We start from the raw sequence: 14,918 nt of genomic DNA, 5'->3' as shown, positions 1-14,918 counted from the left end.
AAGTCCAAAATGGAGTGTACCTTTCAAATACCTGAGAGTCTGTTTGATCACCTTGTGATGCATGATTATAAGCCTCTCCATGTATCTACTCGTCATTCCGACAGAATATGACAGGTCCAGCCGTGTGTGTAACAAATATCTCAAACAACCAATGATGTGCCTATACTCTGTAGCGTCAACTGGAGTCCCTTCCAAGTCTTTATGCAGCTATGCTTGGGCTCCATTGGATGCTTTGTGGCATTGCAGTCTATCATCTTGAACTGAGATAGAATTTTCTTGGCATAAGCTGATTGCCTATGTAAAATTCGGCTCTTCTATTGCTCCACTTCAATCCCTAAGTAGTAGGAGAGAAGACTCAAATCACTCATCTCAAATTCTATCATTATGTTGTTTGAACTTGTTAATTTTTTCTGTGTTACTTTCTGTCACGATAAGATCGTTGACATACACTCCAACAAGTATCCTTGCTTCTCCTTCACATCTTGTATATACTGCATGTTCTTGAGCACATTTTTTGAAGCCAAGCTCTTCCAGACTCCTATTCAGTCGCATGTTCCAAGCTCGTGGAGCTTGTCGCAGTCCATAGAGGGCCTTGGACAACCTATACACCTTATGTTTTTGATTTTGTACCTCAAACCCTTTCGGTTGAGTGACATATATTTCTTCTTCTAACTCTCCGTTAAGAAATGTTGACTTCACATCTAGATGGTGTACCTCCTAGCTTTGGTTTGCAACAAGTGCAAGAATGACTCGGATAGTGTCAAGTCTAGCGACAGACGCAAATACTTCTTCAAAGTCGATGCCTTGTCTTTGTACATAGCCTTTAGCCACTAATCTTGCTTTGTGTTTAACGACTTTCCCATCTAAATCTTTCTTAAATTTGAACACTCACTTTAAGCCGATAGGTTTGTGGCCTAATGGGAGTTCAGTTAGGTTTCAGGTATTGTTCATCACAATAGATTTCAGCTCTTTCTCCATTGCTTCATACCAGCAAGCCTCGGTTGCAGCTTCTTGATAACATGTCGGCTCTTCAGATATCACCATCATCACCTCACCCTCTTCTTCATCAATACCAACCACTTCCTTAGTGTTGGCATAAATATCAGCAATGGATCTAAAACAGACTGACCCTTCATAAGACTCGGGTGAGTTTGTTATCAAAGGCAAGGAAGTTGCATGGGTGTTCGATGATGGTGTAGATGGACTTGACGCTCCTGTCATGGGTTCCACACCTATTGTCGGTGTTGTGACATCTTCCGCCCCTGCCGCAATGTCTGCTGCAACAATCACCTCGTCGGTGTCGAATGCATCCACCACCATAAACTCTGGTACCTTTTCTTTATTGTTGGCACCTGCATTCCATGTTCATTCACATAAATATCACATCTCTACTCGCTTGTAGCTTGTCATGCCTTGGATCAAATAGACGATGAGCTTTGCAGCCTTCCTCGACACCCAAGTATACCATGGGTGAGCTTCTATCGTCAAGTTTTTTGAGGTGAGAGCCTGTATTTTTCACATATGTAACACAACTGAACACTCTTAAGTGGGCGAGATGTGACTTTCTCCCCATCCAAGCTTCAAATGGCGTACACTCTCTTAGCGCCTTAGTTGGGAGACGGTTTAACAGATAGACAGCATGCCTAACCGCCTCTCCCTAGAACCTTGCCGACATGTGTGTACCCTCGAGGAGAGATCTTGCCATAGCCATCACGGTGTGGTTCCGGTGCTCCACAACACCATTTTGTTGGGGTGTGTGAGGGAGCCGTGAGATGCCACTCGATTCCTTCATTTTCACAGAACTGGGTGAACTCCGTGGATAGCAACTCGCCGCCTCGGTCTGTCCGGAGTGTTCTGATTTTGTATTCAGTCTTGTTCTCCATCAAGAATTTGAACTTCTTGAATGCTCGAAATGCATCATTCTTTGTTGTCAATATAAACACCCACATCCACCTTGTGAAATCATCAACAATCAGAAAAAATACTTGTTACCGGCTAGTGTACATGGTGAGATTGACCCGCAAATATCAGCATGGAGAAGTCCCAATGGCTTCTCCACTCTTAAGTTTGCTTGGCACGGGAATGGTGACCTTGCAAGCTTAGCGATCACACACACCTCGCAAAGCTTGTTCGGCTGGAGCAATAGTGTCACATCAACCGCCAATTTCTTCTCACCCAACAGCTTCAAGTTATGAAAATTGACATGTCCGAGCCTTGCATGTCATAACTAGGTTGGGTCTTCTAGTCTTGTTAGGAGACAGACTTGCTTGAATATCTTCAAGATTATCTTATACAAGCAATTCTGTGTTCGCTTTACCAGCATAAAGAACTTCCTGCTCCTATCAATCACCTTCATGGTATCTCCTTCCATGTGCACCTCATTCCCAGTTTCTGTCAATTGACCGAGACTTATGATATTACTACAAAGTTTCAGAATGTAGTATACCTCGTGGAGAGCCTTCCGATCGTCGTTCTTGCATTCGAACACAACCGCCCTCTTGCCCATGATCTCAATGGTTGATCCATCGCCAAACCTCGTTTCATCTAATTCTTGAAACTTCTCATGATGACCAGTCATGTAGTATACCTCGTTGCGATACATCTCCGGTAGAAACCTGTCTTCACTGAGTAGAATGATATCCTACCGCTCACGCCTAGTGTGAGACTCCTCGTGGGACACGGTCATCATCAGTGCTGACTCTTCATCGGTGGCGCAAGTGAGGTGAGCTTCATCACGACGCTTGTTGTAGCATTCAGACGCATAATGCCCCATTTTCTCGCAATTGAAACACTTTATATGGCTCTTGTCTTGAGTGCCACTGTTGTTGCCGCTAGTCCCTCCTGCACTGTCTTGGCGTTGTGTACTAAGGCCACGACCGCGCCCTCGCCCACGCCATTTGCCATGACTAGGGCTGCTGGACCCACTCCCCTTGCCTCCTGACGAAGTGTCCACATTGCTCCCCTTTTGTCGCATTTGCCATGCGACATGAGTAAGTAGGAGCTCACCTTCAGTGTCGTTGGTGTTGCCGCGTAATCGTAGTGTTCGTTCCTCGTACGCCTTCAGTCGCCCAATAGTGTCCTCAAATGGTATCGTCTCAAAATCGTGAACCTACTCAATACCGGCAACAATAGGGAAGAACTTATCAGGGACAGAATCAAGCAACTTCTTTACCAAAGATGAATCTTCAAGCGCGGCACCAAGAGCGGAGAACTTGCTCCTCATAGCGCTGAGTTTGCCAGTAAAGTCATCAATCGTATCAGTCTCCTTCATCAGGAGGGCGTCAAACTCGCTCTTCAACGTTTGTATGCGTGCCTTCTTCATTCGATCACTACCAAGGTATCTCGTCTTGAGGTTGTCCCAGACTTCCTTCGTCGTCTTCTTTTTTGCGATATGGAGAAGTATGTCTTCAGGGATACACTGCAAGATGTATGCACGTGTCTTTTTATCCTTCTTTGCATCCACCTGGGCTCCTTCCACTGGCTCAACTGCCTCCCAGACTCCCTGGGCATCAAGAATTGCCTCTGTCTTTATTGCATACATAGTATAATTGTGAGGACTTAACATCGGATAGAGAAATGACACTCTGTCGTTCTCCTTCATAGCAACTGGTGGGATGCCCGACATTTTGTGGAATCATGGATTCTTGGGTGTTCTATACTACCAAGGGTCTGATACCAGATGTTGGCTTAGAATCGATGAATAGCACACCCAAGGCACACACTAATATGCAAGAGGATTAGAGCAAAGAGAGATTTTTTTCCTTCTGTTGAGAAACCTTAAATGAGACTCTTTAAATATATGAAAGAAAAGACTAATTCAACTCATTAATAGGAAAGATTAACGTCACTAAACTATGAAAATAGAAGAGACTAATTCCACTAGTTAATCCCTTAAAACTAGGAAAGATTAAGACTACTAATGCAAGGAGAAAAAAAACGTGACCACTACTTATCATGTCCAAATTATATGCTCACACTCCTCCTCTTCTTCCTTGCTGTTGGTGAGAAGTTCAATGTCGACGACGAACAACGTTGGGCTCCTCATGACGTCAACTATACTATATGGTTCGGCCATCATCGGTTCCACGTCGGCTTCTGGCTAGGTATATATTTCTCTTTTCCCCTCTCTTTGTTCACTTTTTTGTTCTCCTTCCCACTCTTCATTGCCAACGATCTACGTCTATGAGCTTCCCTCTCGGTTCAACACCGATGAGCTCACTAACGAGCGGTGTCGTGCCCACTTGTTTGTGGTGGAGGTGGCGATCCATGAGGCACTACTGTAGTACTCCCCGGAGGAGGCGGAATTCTTCTTCCTCCTTGTATACGTGTCCTGTAACATTGAAGAAATTAGCAAAATTTGAAGGTAGATCTGCGCTTGTTTTCCAAAATTCCTGTTTTTTGTATGACTTTCCTAGTTTTGTCCCTTTTGGCACTACACGAATTTGGGCTTTTAGCGATGCATTTTAGCGTCACCATATCTACGAATCACGAAACATTTTGTGATGCAAAGATGCGTCGCTGGCGTGTGTCGCAACTATTTCATATGCAAATGTCTATATGATCTTTGACGACGCATTAAGGTATATGTCACCATAAGTTACAATATTTTGCAACTTAAGTATTGGCGACACCTTCTTTTATGCGCCGCCAAAAGACGTCGCCAAAGGTTCTATCATTTCGCAATACTAATATTGGCAATGCCTTCTTTTACGTGTCACCAAAAGGTTCTAACATGTCGTGACACATGAAATGCGTCACGAATTGTATTTTGCTATATTTTTTCTTTAATTATTTGTGATGCATTCTATACATTACAAAATATATTGTTCATTTAGTAATGACTTTATAATGTGTCTAAAATGAATCACAAAAGTCTATGATGAATTTACATAAATTTTTCCTTTAAATTGGGTGCGCAATCAAAGGATGTTAGGATTCTTGGCCACTCGCTGCGAGTGCTTCTCGATTTACCCTAGAAGCCGGTGGAAAAATTCTGTGGGATCAGGCCAGTCACCCCAGGGCTAATTAATTAATGAAACTAACTAGGTTTATCATTTAAAATGCATCACAAAAGTGCAATTTACTATTAATTAGTTAAATATTTTTAAAACATGAATACAACTAGTCAAATATTGTCCAAAAGAGTATAAGTAGTGAAATATGCATTATATAATGTTATAAACAAAAAAAACTACATAGTCGATAATGAAGGCGAGGGAGGTGGTGGAGGATATCAAATTGAAGAGCATGTTGGTGGAGGCTGGAATGAAAAGTCATGAATGATATGTTGAAGCTAGTGCAATAATGCTTTAAATTTTTGATGTTGCTCACATATAGTCTGATTTTGTTCATCTATCGGTTTTTGTATAGTTGCAATTTTTCAATTATCATCGTGATACTTTGAACTGATGTTTGTGGCTCTAGAATCACCCACTACAAATAGTTTAGGTAATGGACTTAAATAATCCTTCACATAACGAGACCGTGAGCCTAAGACTTGCGTCATGATATCGGTATCCTCTGGTTGGCGCACATTATCAATAGTAGAATTGAATACTTCATTTTCTGGCTGAGTAAATCGAAAATCTACCATTTGAGCAAAAATATATATATATATATATATTAGTATACAAAACAATAGATTAATGAATTTATTTTTTATAAATAAATACATCAACAATATGCAAAAAAAAAAACAAATTAATTACCAAATATACAAATAAATAACGTATATTGGCATATGCTAATAGCTAACACAACCACTACAAAAAATAAGGCATTTTGGGACGAATTTTGGGACGAATTTTACAAAAAAATTCGTTGCAAAATTTTTTGGGACGAAATCAGGGACGAAAATTTTTTCGTCCCAAAATGTTTGATGCCAACTTTTGGAACGAATTATGATTTGTTGCAAATTCAGCAACGAATTTGGGGACAAAATTGGCAACGAATAAAATTTTCGTCCCCAAATTTGTCGCAATAAAGGAACGAATAATTTTGTTGTTGCAAACTTAGCAACGAATTTGGGGATGAATTCAGTTCGGAGGAAATAATTTTTTGTTGCCAAATTTGTCCCTATTTTTGCAACAAAATTGGGGATGAATTCAGTGGCAAATTATTTTTTGTTGCTAAGTTTGTCCCTAATATTGCAACGAATTTGGGGACGAATTCGGTGACAATTTTTTTTTGTTGCCAAATTTGTCCCTAATTTTGCAATGAATAATAAATTTGTTGCAAAATTTTAAGCATTTGCAACAAATTTGGGGACAAAAATACTAATTTAATTAATAAATAAATTTTCGTCCCAAAATTCGTCCCAGAATCTGGGACGAATTTTGGGACGAATTTGTGGATTCGTCCCAGAATTCGTCCCAAATTCTGGGACGAATCTGATTCGTCCCAAATTCTAGATTCGATACAATTACGATAGAGTGGGAACAAATCGTTTTCGTCGCCAAATTCGTCCCTAATACTAAATTTTTTTTCCAGATTAAATTTCTTTTTGCAATTCAATCCATAGATACATAAACACCAAATTCAAATAACATTTATATACATTCAACACATCTTAATTTCACATACAAGAGTAATAATTGAACTCGATCAACTCATAATTCAACAAATATAAAGATCTCAACAAATTTTACAAGATCTATCTTGTTCAAGCTTCTAGAAAATATTATAAAGTTCAACAATCAAATGTTATATAAGTCCATCATCCATCCAAGGAGGTAAATAAACTAAAAATACATCAAGTCATCTTCGTCTGCCCAAAAGCTTTGCACCCCTTCAAATCTCCTTTGCCTACATAACAACAAACAAATAAACCAGATCATGTGTAACAAGAAAGATTATAAATATAATACGAAATGCCCATGTAACAAGAAAGATTGGAAACAAGACATAACTGTGAAATTCCTTAAACATTCAAATAAATGTCCTATTTACCAACGATATGAACCATCCATGTCATAAAATTATAAGAAGTATCTTGAAGCTAAGTAAAAACATCGTAAATATGATACAACCTAATATAAATGGCACATCAAATTGTTATAATAATACCTATTTCACCATATCAATCAATAGCTACAAATATTCTATGTCCATGTGATCACATGGAGAGCATGAAAGATATTCTTAAAATTTCCTAACATATGAATATAGCTCAAATGAAGAAAACACAAACTAATTAAACTTAATTTTTTTGTGATACAAGTGTTTTAGTAATCATGTTTACTTGGTTGTTAGGTAAACTCTAATCATAATTTGTAATTTGAACTAATAAAGCAGTAGTAATAAATTTCAATAAATTAAAAGCAATTAGAAAATAAATAAATAAATAAATAAAATTAAAAGTTTAACATGTTACTTAATACTTACTTTTTTTCTCGGACCTTTAGTTCGCCTCACCAACCCTGTTAAAAACAAATTGACAATATTAATTAAAATAAAAATTAGAAAAGTTAACAAGCCATTGATTAATGTGTAAAACAGTAAACATGAGACAAATAATCATCATACATAATTATGGGAAATTTCTTTAAATAAGCTAACAAAACTTACCCATCGTCAAAAATTAAAGTCATCATTATGATTATCCTCCTCCTCCTCCTCCTCCTCCTCCTCTTCCTCATTCTGCATTATACTTGAATTCTTGTTATACATCCAACTTCGCTCATTCTGCATTTTACCTGAATTCAGCTATTTAGTTAAACATTATTAACAGAAATAAATCTTATCATTGAAGACAAAACAACAAAGAAAAGCTTATCAAAAAGAAGAAATACAATTAATCAACTATAAAATAATTATTTAAAGCTAACTTTATATACAGATCATTAAATGCATATTAATGAACTTAGAAATACCGAAAAGACGTGAACAAATACAGTTGTCTTCAACTACACTGAGATCATGCCAAATTGAAACCTGCACAAGCAACATTATCAATTATTATAGTATTATTCTAACAATTTTAATAGAGTTGAAGCAATTGTAATTAAATTGAAATAATAATATTTTAATGGAACAAAATTTGGAAAAAAACAAAATTACTCTCTATATTAGAGCAATTGTGGATCAGAATTGACATTTTTTAGATGAAAAATAAAATATTTTGATAAGGATATTTTTGAGATAAAAAATAGAATAGGGTCGCTTCTGTTTTTTTCTTTAAAAGAAAATCTTTTTAACAATAATAATAATAATGAGCACCCTTTGAATTTTGTATCAAAGAAAAAAAACATGTCAACTCTATTGTAATTTGTCCCTCCATTAATTAATTCCAATCTAAAAACTATCCTACAAGTATTTGTAATGATAAAGAGGATCAGTACACAGAAAATCAAAGGTAAATTTATACCTATGGTATACTGGAGCTCCCCATACATTTAGGATTCGAAACCCTAGTATCAAAATTTTGCCCTAGTGTAGTTGAGATTTTATTACTTCCACACCCCTAAACTGTACATCTATATACAAGAAGAACTACAAATCTTTATCCAAAAACAGCCCTAAACCCTATTTCACAGATCATTGGTCATTGACATCTAAGTGATCAAGAGTTGCAGTGCTTTTCTTTGTTAACAAACAAGAATGAAGCCCTAAATTTCACAGATCAGTACTCTACCATTCCAAATCTTGCGACATCAGTGCTAGCAGCGGCGACTCGCGGCCAACTGCCGCCAGCCACGGCCAGGCGCGACCAGGCGCTAACAGCCGCGGCGAGGCCAGCCGCGGCCTCGCGAGAAGAAGTGGGCAGATGTGGGAGAAAGGAGAGGGAAGAGGGGAGAAGGGAGAAGGGAGAGGGTTACCTGTGCCGCAGCCGATCGGGAAGGAATCAGATGAGGAAGGGGCAGATGGGTGGGAGGAGATTTAGGGTTAACTTATAAATTAAAAAATAGATTTTGGGACGAATCTAGGAATTCGTCCCCAAATCTGGGACGAATTCCAGAATTCGACCCTAAATCTGGGACGAATTCCAAAATTCGTCCCAAAATATAAAAAATTTAAAAAAAAATAAAAAAATGATTTGGAAACACTAAATATGAACTTAGAGATATCGGATTTCCGTGAAATAAGTTTCTATGGATTTCTAATTTTCTCGTGATCTTAAAAATATCTTCATCCATAATTTTAACATACTATATTAAATGCGGCAAATTTTTTTTATTATGAATTAGGTCAAATTCAGGTTAAAAAATCACCATACTAAATATATGAGGTTAAAATTATGGATGAGGATATTTTTAAGATAATGAGAAAATTAGGAACCCATAGAAACTTGTTTCATGAAATTCTGATATCGTTAGGTCCATATTTAGGCCTTCCAAATATTTTTTTTTTTTTTTTATTTTTTTTAAATTTGGGACGAATTCCTGGATTTGTCCCAAATTTTGGGACGAATCCAGGATTCGTCCCAAATTTAAGAAAAATAAAAATTAAAAGAAAAATCATTCGGAAGGCCTAAATATGGACCTAACGATCTCGGAATTTCATGAAACAAGTTTCTTTGGGTTCCTAATTTTCTTATGATCTTAAAAATACCCTCATCCGTAATTTTAATCTCATATATTTAGTGTGATGATTTTTTAACCCGAATTTGACCTAATTTAGGTAAAAAAACACGAAACACAATATATAATTTTAAAATTAAGGAAGAGGATATATTTATGAATAAGGGAAAATAAAAAACTTATAGACTCTTGTTTCATGAAATTCTGACATTTGTAGATCTATATTTTTAGTTTTAAACACATATTCAAACATGCGTTATACGCTAACATACTTAATTAATACTAAACTATCTATGTTTCACTAAATATGGACCTAACGATCTCGGAATTTCATGAAATAAGTTTCTATAGGTTCCTAATTTTCTTATAATCTTAAAAATATATTCATCCATAATTTTAACATATTATATTGAGTGCGGTGAATTTTTTATTACAAATTAGGTCATATTCATGTTAAAAAATCACCACACTTAATTTATTAGGTTAAAATTCAGATTTAGGATATTTTTATAATCATGAGAAAATTAGGAATCCATAGAAACTTGTTTCATGAAATTCCGAGATCATTAGGTACATATTTAGGCTTCAGAATGATTTTTCTATTATTTTTTATTTTTTTTAAATTTGGGACGAATCCTGGATTCGTCCCAAAAATCTGGGACGAATCCAGAAATTTGTCCCAGATTTTGGGACGAATTTCTGGATTCATCCCAGATTTTGGGACGAATCCAGGATTCGTCCCAAATTTAAGAAAAATAAAATATAAAAGAAAATTTATTTGGAAGGCCTAAATATGGACCTAACGATCTCGAAATTTCATGAAATAAGTTTCTATGGATTTCTAATTTTCTCGTGATCTTAAAAATATCTTTATCCATAATTTTAACATATTATATTAAATGCGGTGAATTTTTTATTATGAATTTGGTCAAATTCGGGTTAAAAAATCACCATACTAAATATATGAGGTTAAAATTTTGGATGAGGATATTTTTAAGATCATGAGAAAATTAGGAACCCAAAGAAACTTGTTTCATGAAATTCCGAGATCGTTAGGTCCATATATAGGCCTTCCAAATAAATTTTCTTTTATTTTTTTATTTTTTTAAATTTGGGACGAATTCCAGATTCGTCCCAAAATCTGGGACGAATCCAGAAATTCGTCCCAAATTTTGGGACGAATTCCTGGATTCATCCCAAATTTTGGGACGAATCCAGGATTCGCCCCAAATTTAAGAAAAATAAAAATTAAAAGAAAATTCATTCGGAAGGCCTATATATGGACCTAACGATCTCGGAATTTCATGAAACAAGTTTCTTTGGGTTCCTAATTTTCTCATGATCTTAAAAATACCCTCATCCGTACTTTTAATCTCATATATTTAGCGTGGTGATTTTTTAACTCGAATTTGACCTAATTCAGGTAAAAAAACACGAAACACAATATATTATTTTAAAATTATGGAAGAGGATATATTTATGAATAAGGGAAAATAAGAAACTTATAGACTCTTGTTTCATGAAATTTTGACATTTGTAGATCTATATTTTTAGTTTTAAACACATATTCAAGCATGTGTTAAACGCTAACATACTTAATTAATACTAAACTATCTATGTTTCACTAAATATGGACCTAACGATCTCGGAATTTCATGAAATAAGTTTCTATAGGTTCCTAATTTTCTTATAATCTTAAAAATATCTTCATCTATAATTTTAACATATTATATTGAGTGCGGTGAATTTTTTATTACAAATTAGGTCATATTCATGTTAAAAAATCACCACACTTAATTTATTAGATTAAATTTCAAATTTAGGATATTTTATGATCATGAGAAAATTAGGAATCCATAGAAACTTGTTTCATGAAATTCCGAGATCATTAGGTCCATATTTATGCCTTCCGAATGATTTTTCTATTATTTTTTAATTTTTTTAAATCTGGGACGAATCCTGGATTTGTCCCAAAATCTGGGACGAATCCAGGATTCGTCCCAAAATCCGGGACGAATCCAGGATTCGTCCCAGATTTTGACCCATTTTTTTCATTTTTTTCTGAATATATTTCGATTCTGGAACGAACCTTGGATTCGTCCCAGAATCTGGGACGAATTCTAGATTCGTTCCAGAATTTGGGACGAATCCTGGATTTGTCCCAGAATCTGGGACGAATTTTGCAACGAAAATAATGTTCGTTGGGAATTTGCGACGAAAATATTTTGTTGCAGATTTCGTTTCTAATTTGGATCAAATTTTGTGTTTGTCGCCAAAATTGTTGCGATTTTGGGACAAAAATTTTTCATCCCAAACTTTCGTCCCTAAATTATTGTTTTTTTTAGTGAACAGTAATATTTTAAAATGCATTATAAAAAATAAAAGGGTAGAAAAGATATTTATATGTTTTCAATGCTCACCTTGATAACACAGTAAAAGATACTTACATGTTTTTTTTTAGCTCAATCATTTTTCGATTATCCTCCTTCATGAAAAAATTTATCGAAGATGTCGATCACACTCAGAACCTCTCCCGTCATAGGATCATCCTTATAAAATGAAATAATTTATTATCATATAAATTGTGATAAGAAATTTTATTTTTAAATAAAACTTATAGCTTTATGATAATATTGAAACAAAGTCATGGATCCATGGGCGGCGCTAAATGACCTATTAAACTGATTATTAGTATTCTTTTCATATATTTCCTATAAAAAGAGATAATATTAGTAAAGTAACAATAAAAAAATATTTATCAATAAATTTAATTATTACTAACCATTTTTTTTGCCAAAATAATTACAAAGAAAATCTCAATCATCTTAGCTTACTCCCTTGTATGATTTTCTCTTTGGTGCATCTTTATTTTTTAATCTCCGAGTTGCTTCCAGTACTTCCTCATCTTACACCTTCCTTCTCGAATAGCTCTCATGGGAAACTGCTCTACCTCTGCCATCACCAAGTTCGTCTGTTCGTATTTAAATTTGTTTGGTAAAAAAAAAATTTAAAAATTCATAACTTATTATAATAAGAACAAAATATATTAAAGAACATAATGTAATTTTTTAACCTTATGGTCAAAGATGAGTTGTTTTTCGACATAGACATCCTACCAAGGAGGCGACAGTAGGTCATTGTGATTTGGTCGCACGCTACCAAAGAGGTCGCTAGTCGCTCACCGCCAAAGAAGCCGCTGACAAATTAAATTAAGGATTACAATAAGGACGCACAACATGACAGTGTAAGGGAGAAGAATAAATTAAGGATTACATGTTAAGAGAGAGAGCACGAGAGCTCGGCGAGCAAAGATGCATAAGAGAGAAGAAATTGGCGACGATGAGAATACACGAACGAACAAATTAAAACCAGCAGATTTCAAGAGAATAGAATTTTAATTTATTAAACTAAAATATAATAAGAAATAAATTTCTTTCTAATTTATTTTCAAATGGTATTTATTTTGATTTATATTTTTTTAAAATGATAATTCCAGTTAGCTTTATTGACTATGTCTTGGGTAACCAGCTTGATCCCACAGAAATTTTCCACATGTCACTAGGATAAATCGAGAAGTGCACGCGACGATCAATCCAGAAATCCAACATTAAAATTCTTACAAATATGTCAAAGATTGGGATTGAACCACGGGTGTCTAAGTGACAACCTGAATATAAATGATACAAAATAAACGTGGAAAAAATTCCTCCTAATATTTTATCTGTTAGCGACGTGAAACACTCCACGTCACCAAAAGATCGTATTGTGCGACATTGATCGTGCTATGCATCACTAAAAGTCAGAAATCTTGTAGTGTGGTCGATATATGTCAAGCAACTTATCAATCAATGACGGTGCAAAATTTACAATAAGATGTAGCGATTAATGACGGGATACCTGAGTTCAAGATGAAAGTTCACCCCAAGAACGTCAACGACCGCTGCTACAACAAGTAATTCTTAATTAACTCATTGACGTTGATTGCTATATGCTCGTTTGTTAATTGAAGAAGTTTGTAGGACGGTGAGGACGGAGATCTTGCGGAAGTACCGTCGGCGGAGTAGGAGCAAGGAGTGCTTCTGCGTACCCCCTGCCCCTGGCGGAGTGCCCCTTGCCTCCGCCACTAATAGCCAAACTTTAATGGTTTCTCTCAGTGCAATAAATATGATTAATGATAATCCTAGTTAGATTTATTGTCCATTTTTTGAAAGATCGGTTCAGTCTCACGGAAATTTTTATTGGTCATCAGAGTAAATTGGGAAGTGCATGCGGCGGCCTATCCAAAAGCCCAGCATCATTTGATTATGCCCCCCATTTAGAGGAAAAATTCATATAAATTCACCGTAGCTATTCAAATCGTGAATATCTGGATGATAAATACCATGATTAATGTTCGACTATTTCATTGTTAATAAATCACTAAATACATTTAACGATCGATAAAGTGTTTAGTGTCACTAGTTCCGTCACTTCGACAGATTATTTTTTTCCGTGTTAAATTTAGATTTTTTTTATAGTTTTCATTCTCTAGTTTTAAAATCCATTTAATCAAATAATTCATTGAAAAAATATGTTTATTTAACTGTCACAAAAAATTTGAAAACAATAAAATCAATTTAATTATTGTCAAAAGGAGTAAGGGTACGTTACATTAACAAATATTTTATTCTGTTTTAATTATTATCAAATGAATATGCCATAACATAATAAAAGATATGCCATCCCCATGTAATTTTAATTAAATTGATAAAACATATTTTAATATCATAATGTATGTGTAATAATTTTAATTAATTTAAGTCGGTTTTATGTTATAGTAACTAGTAGCTAATAAAATAATATTGAAAAAAAGTTGTTTTTTAGATGAAAAGTATATTAGAATGTTGTTTTATTTTTTTTAAAAGGAAATAATCTTTTGATGAAAATATAATAATAATTTTTTTATTGCAAGGTGTTAAAAATTTTGATCAAAATTCGCATTAGTAATTTTAATCAAACCATCCCATGTTATGTTTAATAATTTTGATAAAATATAGTTTAATGGGAGTGATTTTAAATAAATTAGAATAATTTTAATTAAGAATTTTAAAATATTTTAATATAGCAATACTTCAATGATTATTTTCACTAAATTTAATAAATTTAAGCCAAATTCCTAATTCTCAAACACGAAATAAAAATATTTAAGTAAAAAAATTATATATATATATATATATATATATTATGTTTTAATTTTAGGTTTTGTGATTTTTTATTTTCTAAAATTAAAATTTTTTGTTTATAAACTATAATAGAGTTTATTTTTTTCAATATCCTTTTTTTTTTTAAAGATTTCTTAAGTAGAGCTTTGGGCAAATTTGATAAAAAAAAGGACGAAAAAGGAAAACATCGCAATAAAAA

General features: G+C 34.5%; 1 protein-coding gene and 1 long non-coding RNA gene across 2 annotated transcripts; both read right to left on the bottom strand.

Moving 5' to 3' along the window:
• Positions 1-2,641: 2,641 nt before the first annotated feature.
• On the bottom strand, positions 2,642-3,625 carry LOC121980191. The gene is made up of 2 exons (XM_042532147.1): positions 3,173-3,625; positions 2,642-3,109 (listed from the first exon to the last, which is right to left on the bottom strand). Exons 1-2 carry the CDS (start codon positions 3,623-3,625, stop codon positions 2,642-2,644), a joined length of 921 nt encoding a protein of 306 aa, XP_042388081.1.
• A 4,032-nt stretch (positions 3,626-7,657) lies between these two features.
• LOC121983400 lies at positions 7,658-8,857 on the bottom strand. Its single transcript, XR_006112477.1, has 3 exons — positions 8,817-8,857; positions 7,872-7,932; positions 7,658-7,694 (listed from the first exon to the last, which is right to left on the bottom strand). It is a non-coding gene; the product is annotated as an uncharacterized LOC121983400 (long non-coding RNA).
• Positions 8,858-14,918: the final 6,061 nt, after the last annotated feature.

This window comes from Zingiber officinale, chromosome 5A (assembly GCF_018446385.1).
Source record: "Zingiber officinale cultivar Zhangliang chromosome 5A, Zo_v1.1, whole genome shotgun sequence".
NCBI classification, from domain to species: Eukaryota; Viridiplantae; Streptophyta; class Magnoliopsida; order Zingiberales; family Zingiberaceae; genus Zingiber; species Zingiber officinale.
The sequence above is the reverse complement of the archived record's forward strand: the minus strand, read 5'-3'. Positions and strand labels throughout refer to the sequence as shown.

Bases quoted from the DNA above. Each gene is read 5' to 3' on its own strand.
- LOC121980191 (XM_042532147.1), bottom strand. From the start codon at position 3,625: ATGTCGGGCATCCCACCAGTTGCTATGAAGGAGAACGACAGAGTGTCA. The intron at 3,110-3,172 runs GTAAAGAAGTTG...GGTATTGAGTAG, and splicing joins CGCTTGAAGATTCATCTTTG to GTTCACGATTTTGAGACGAT.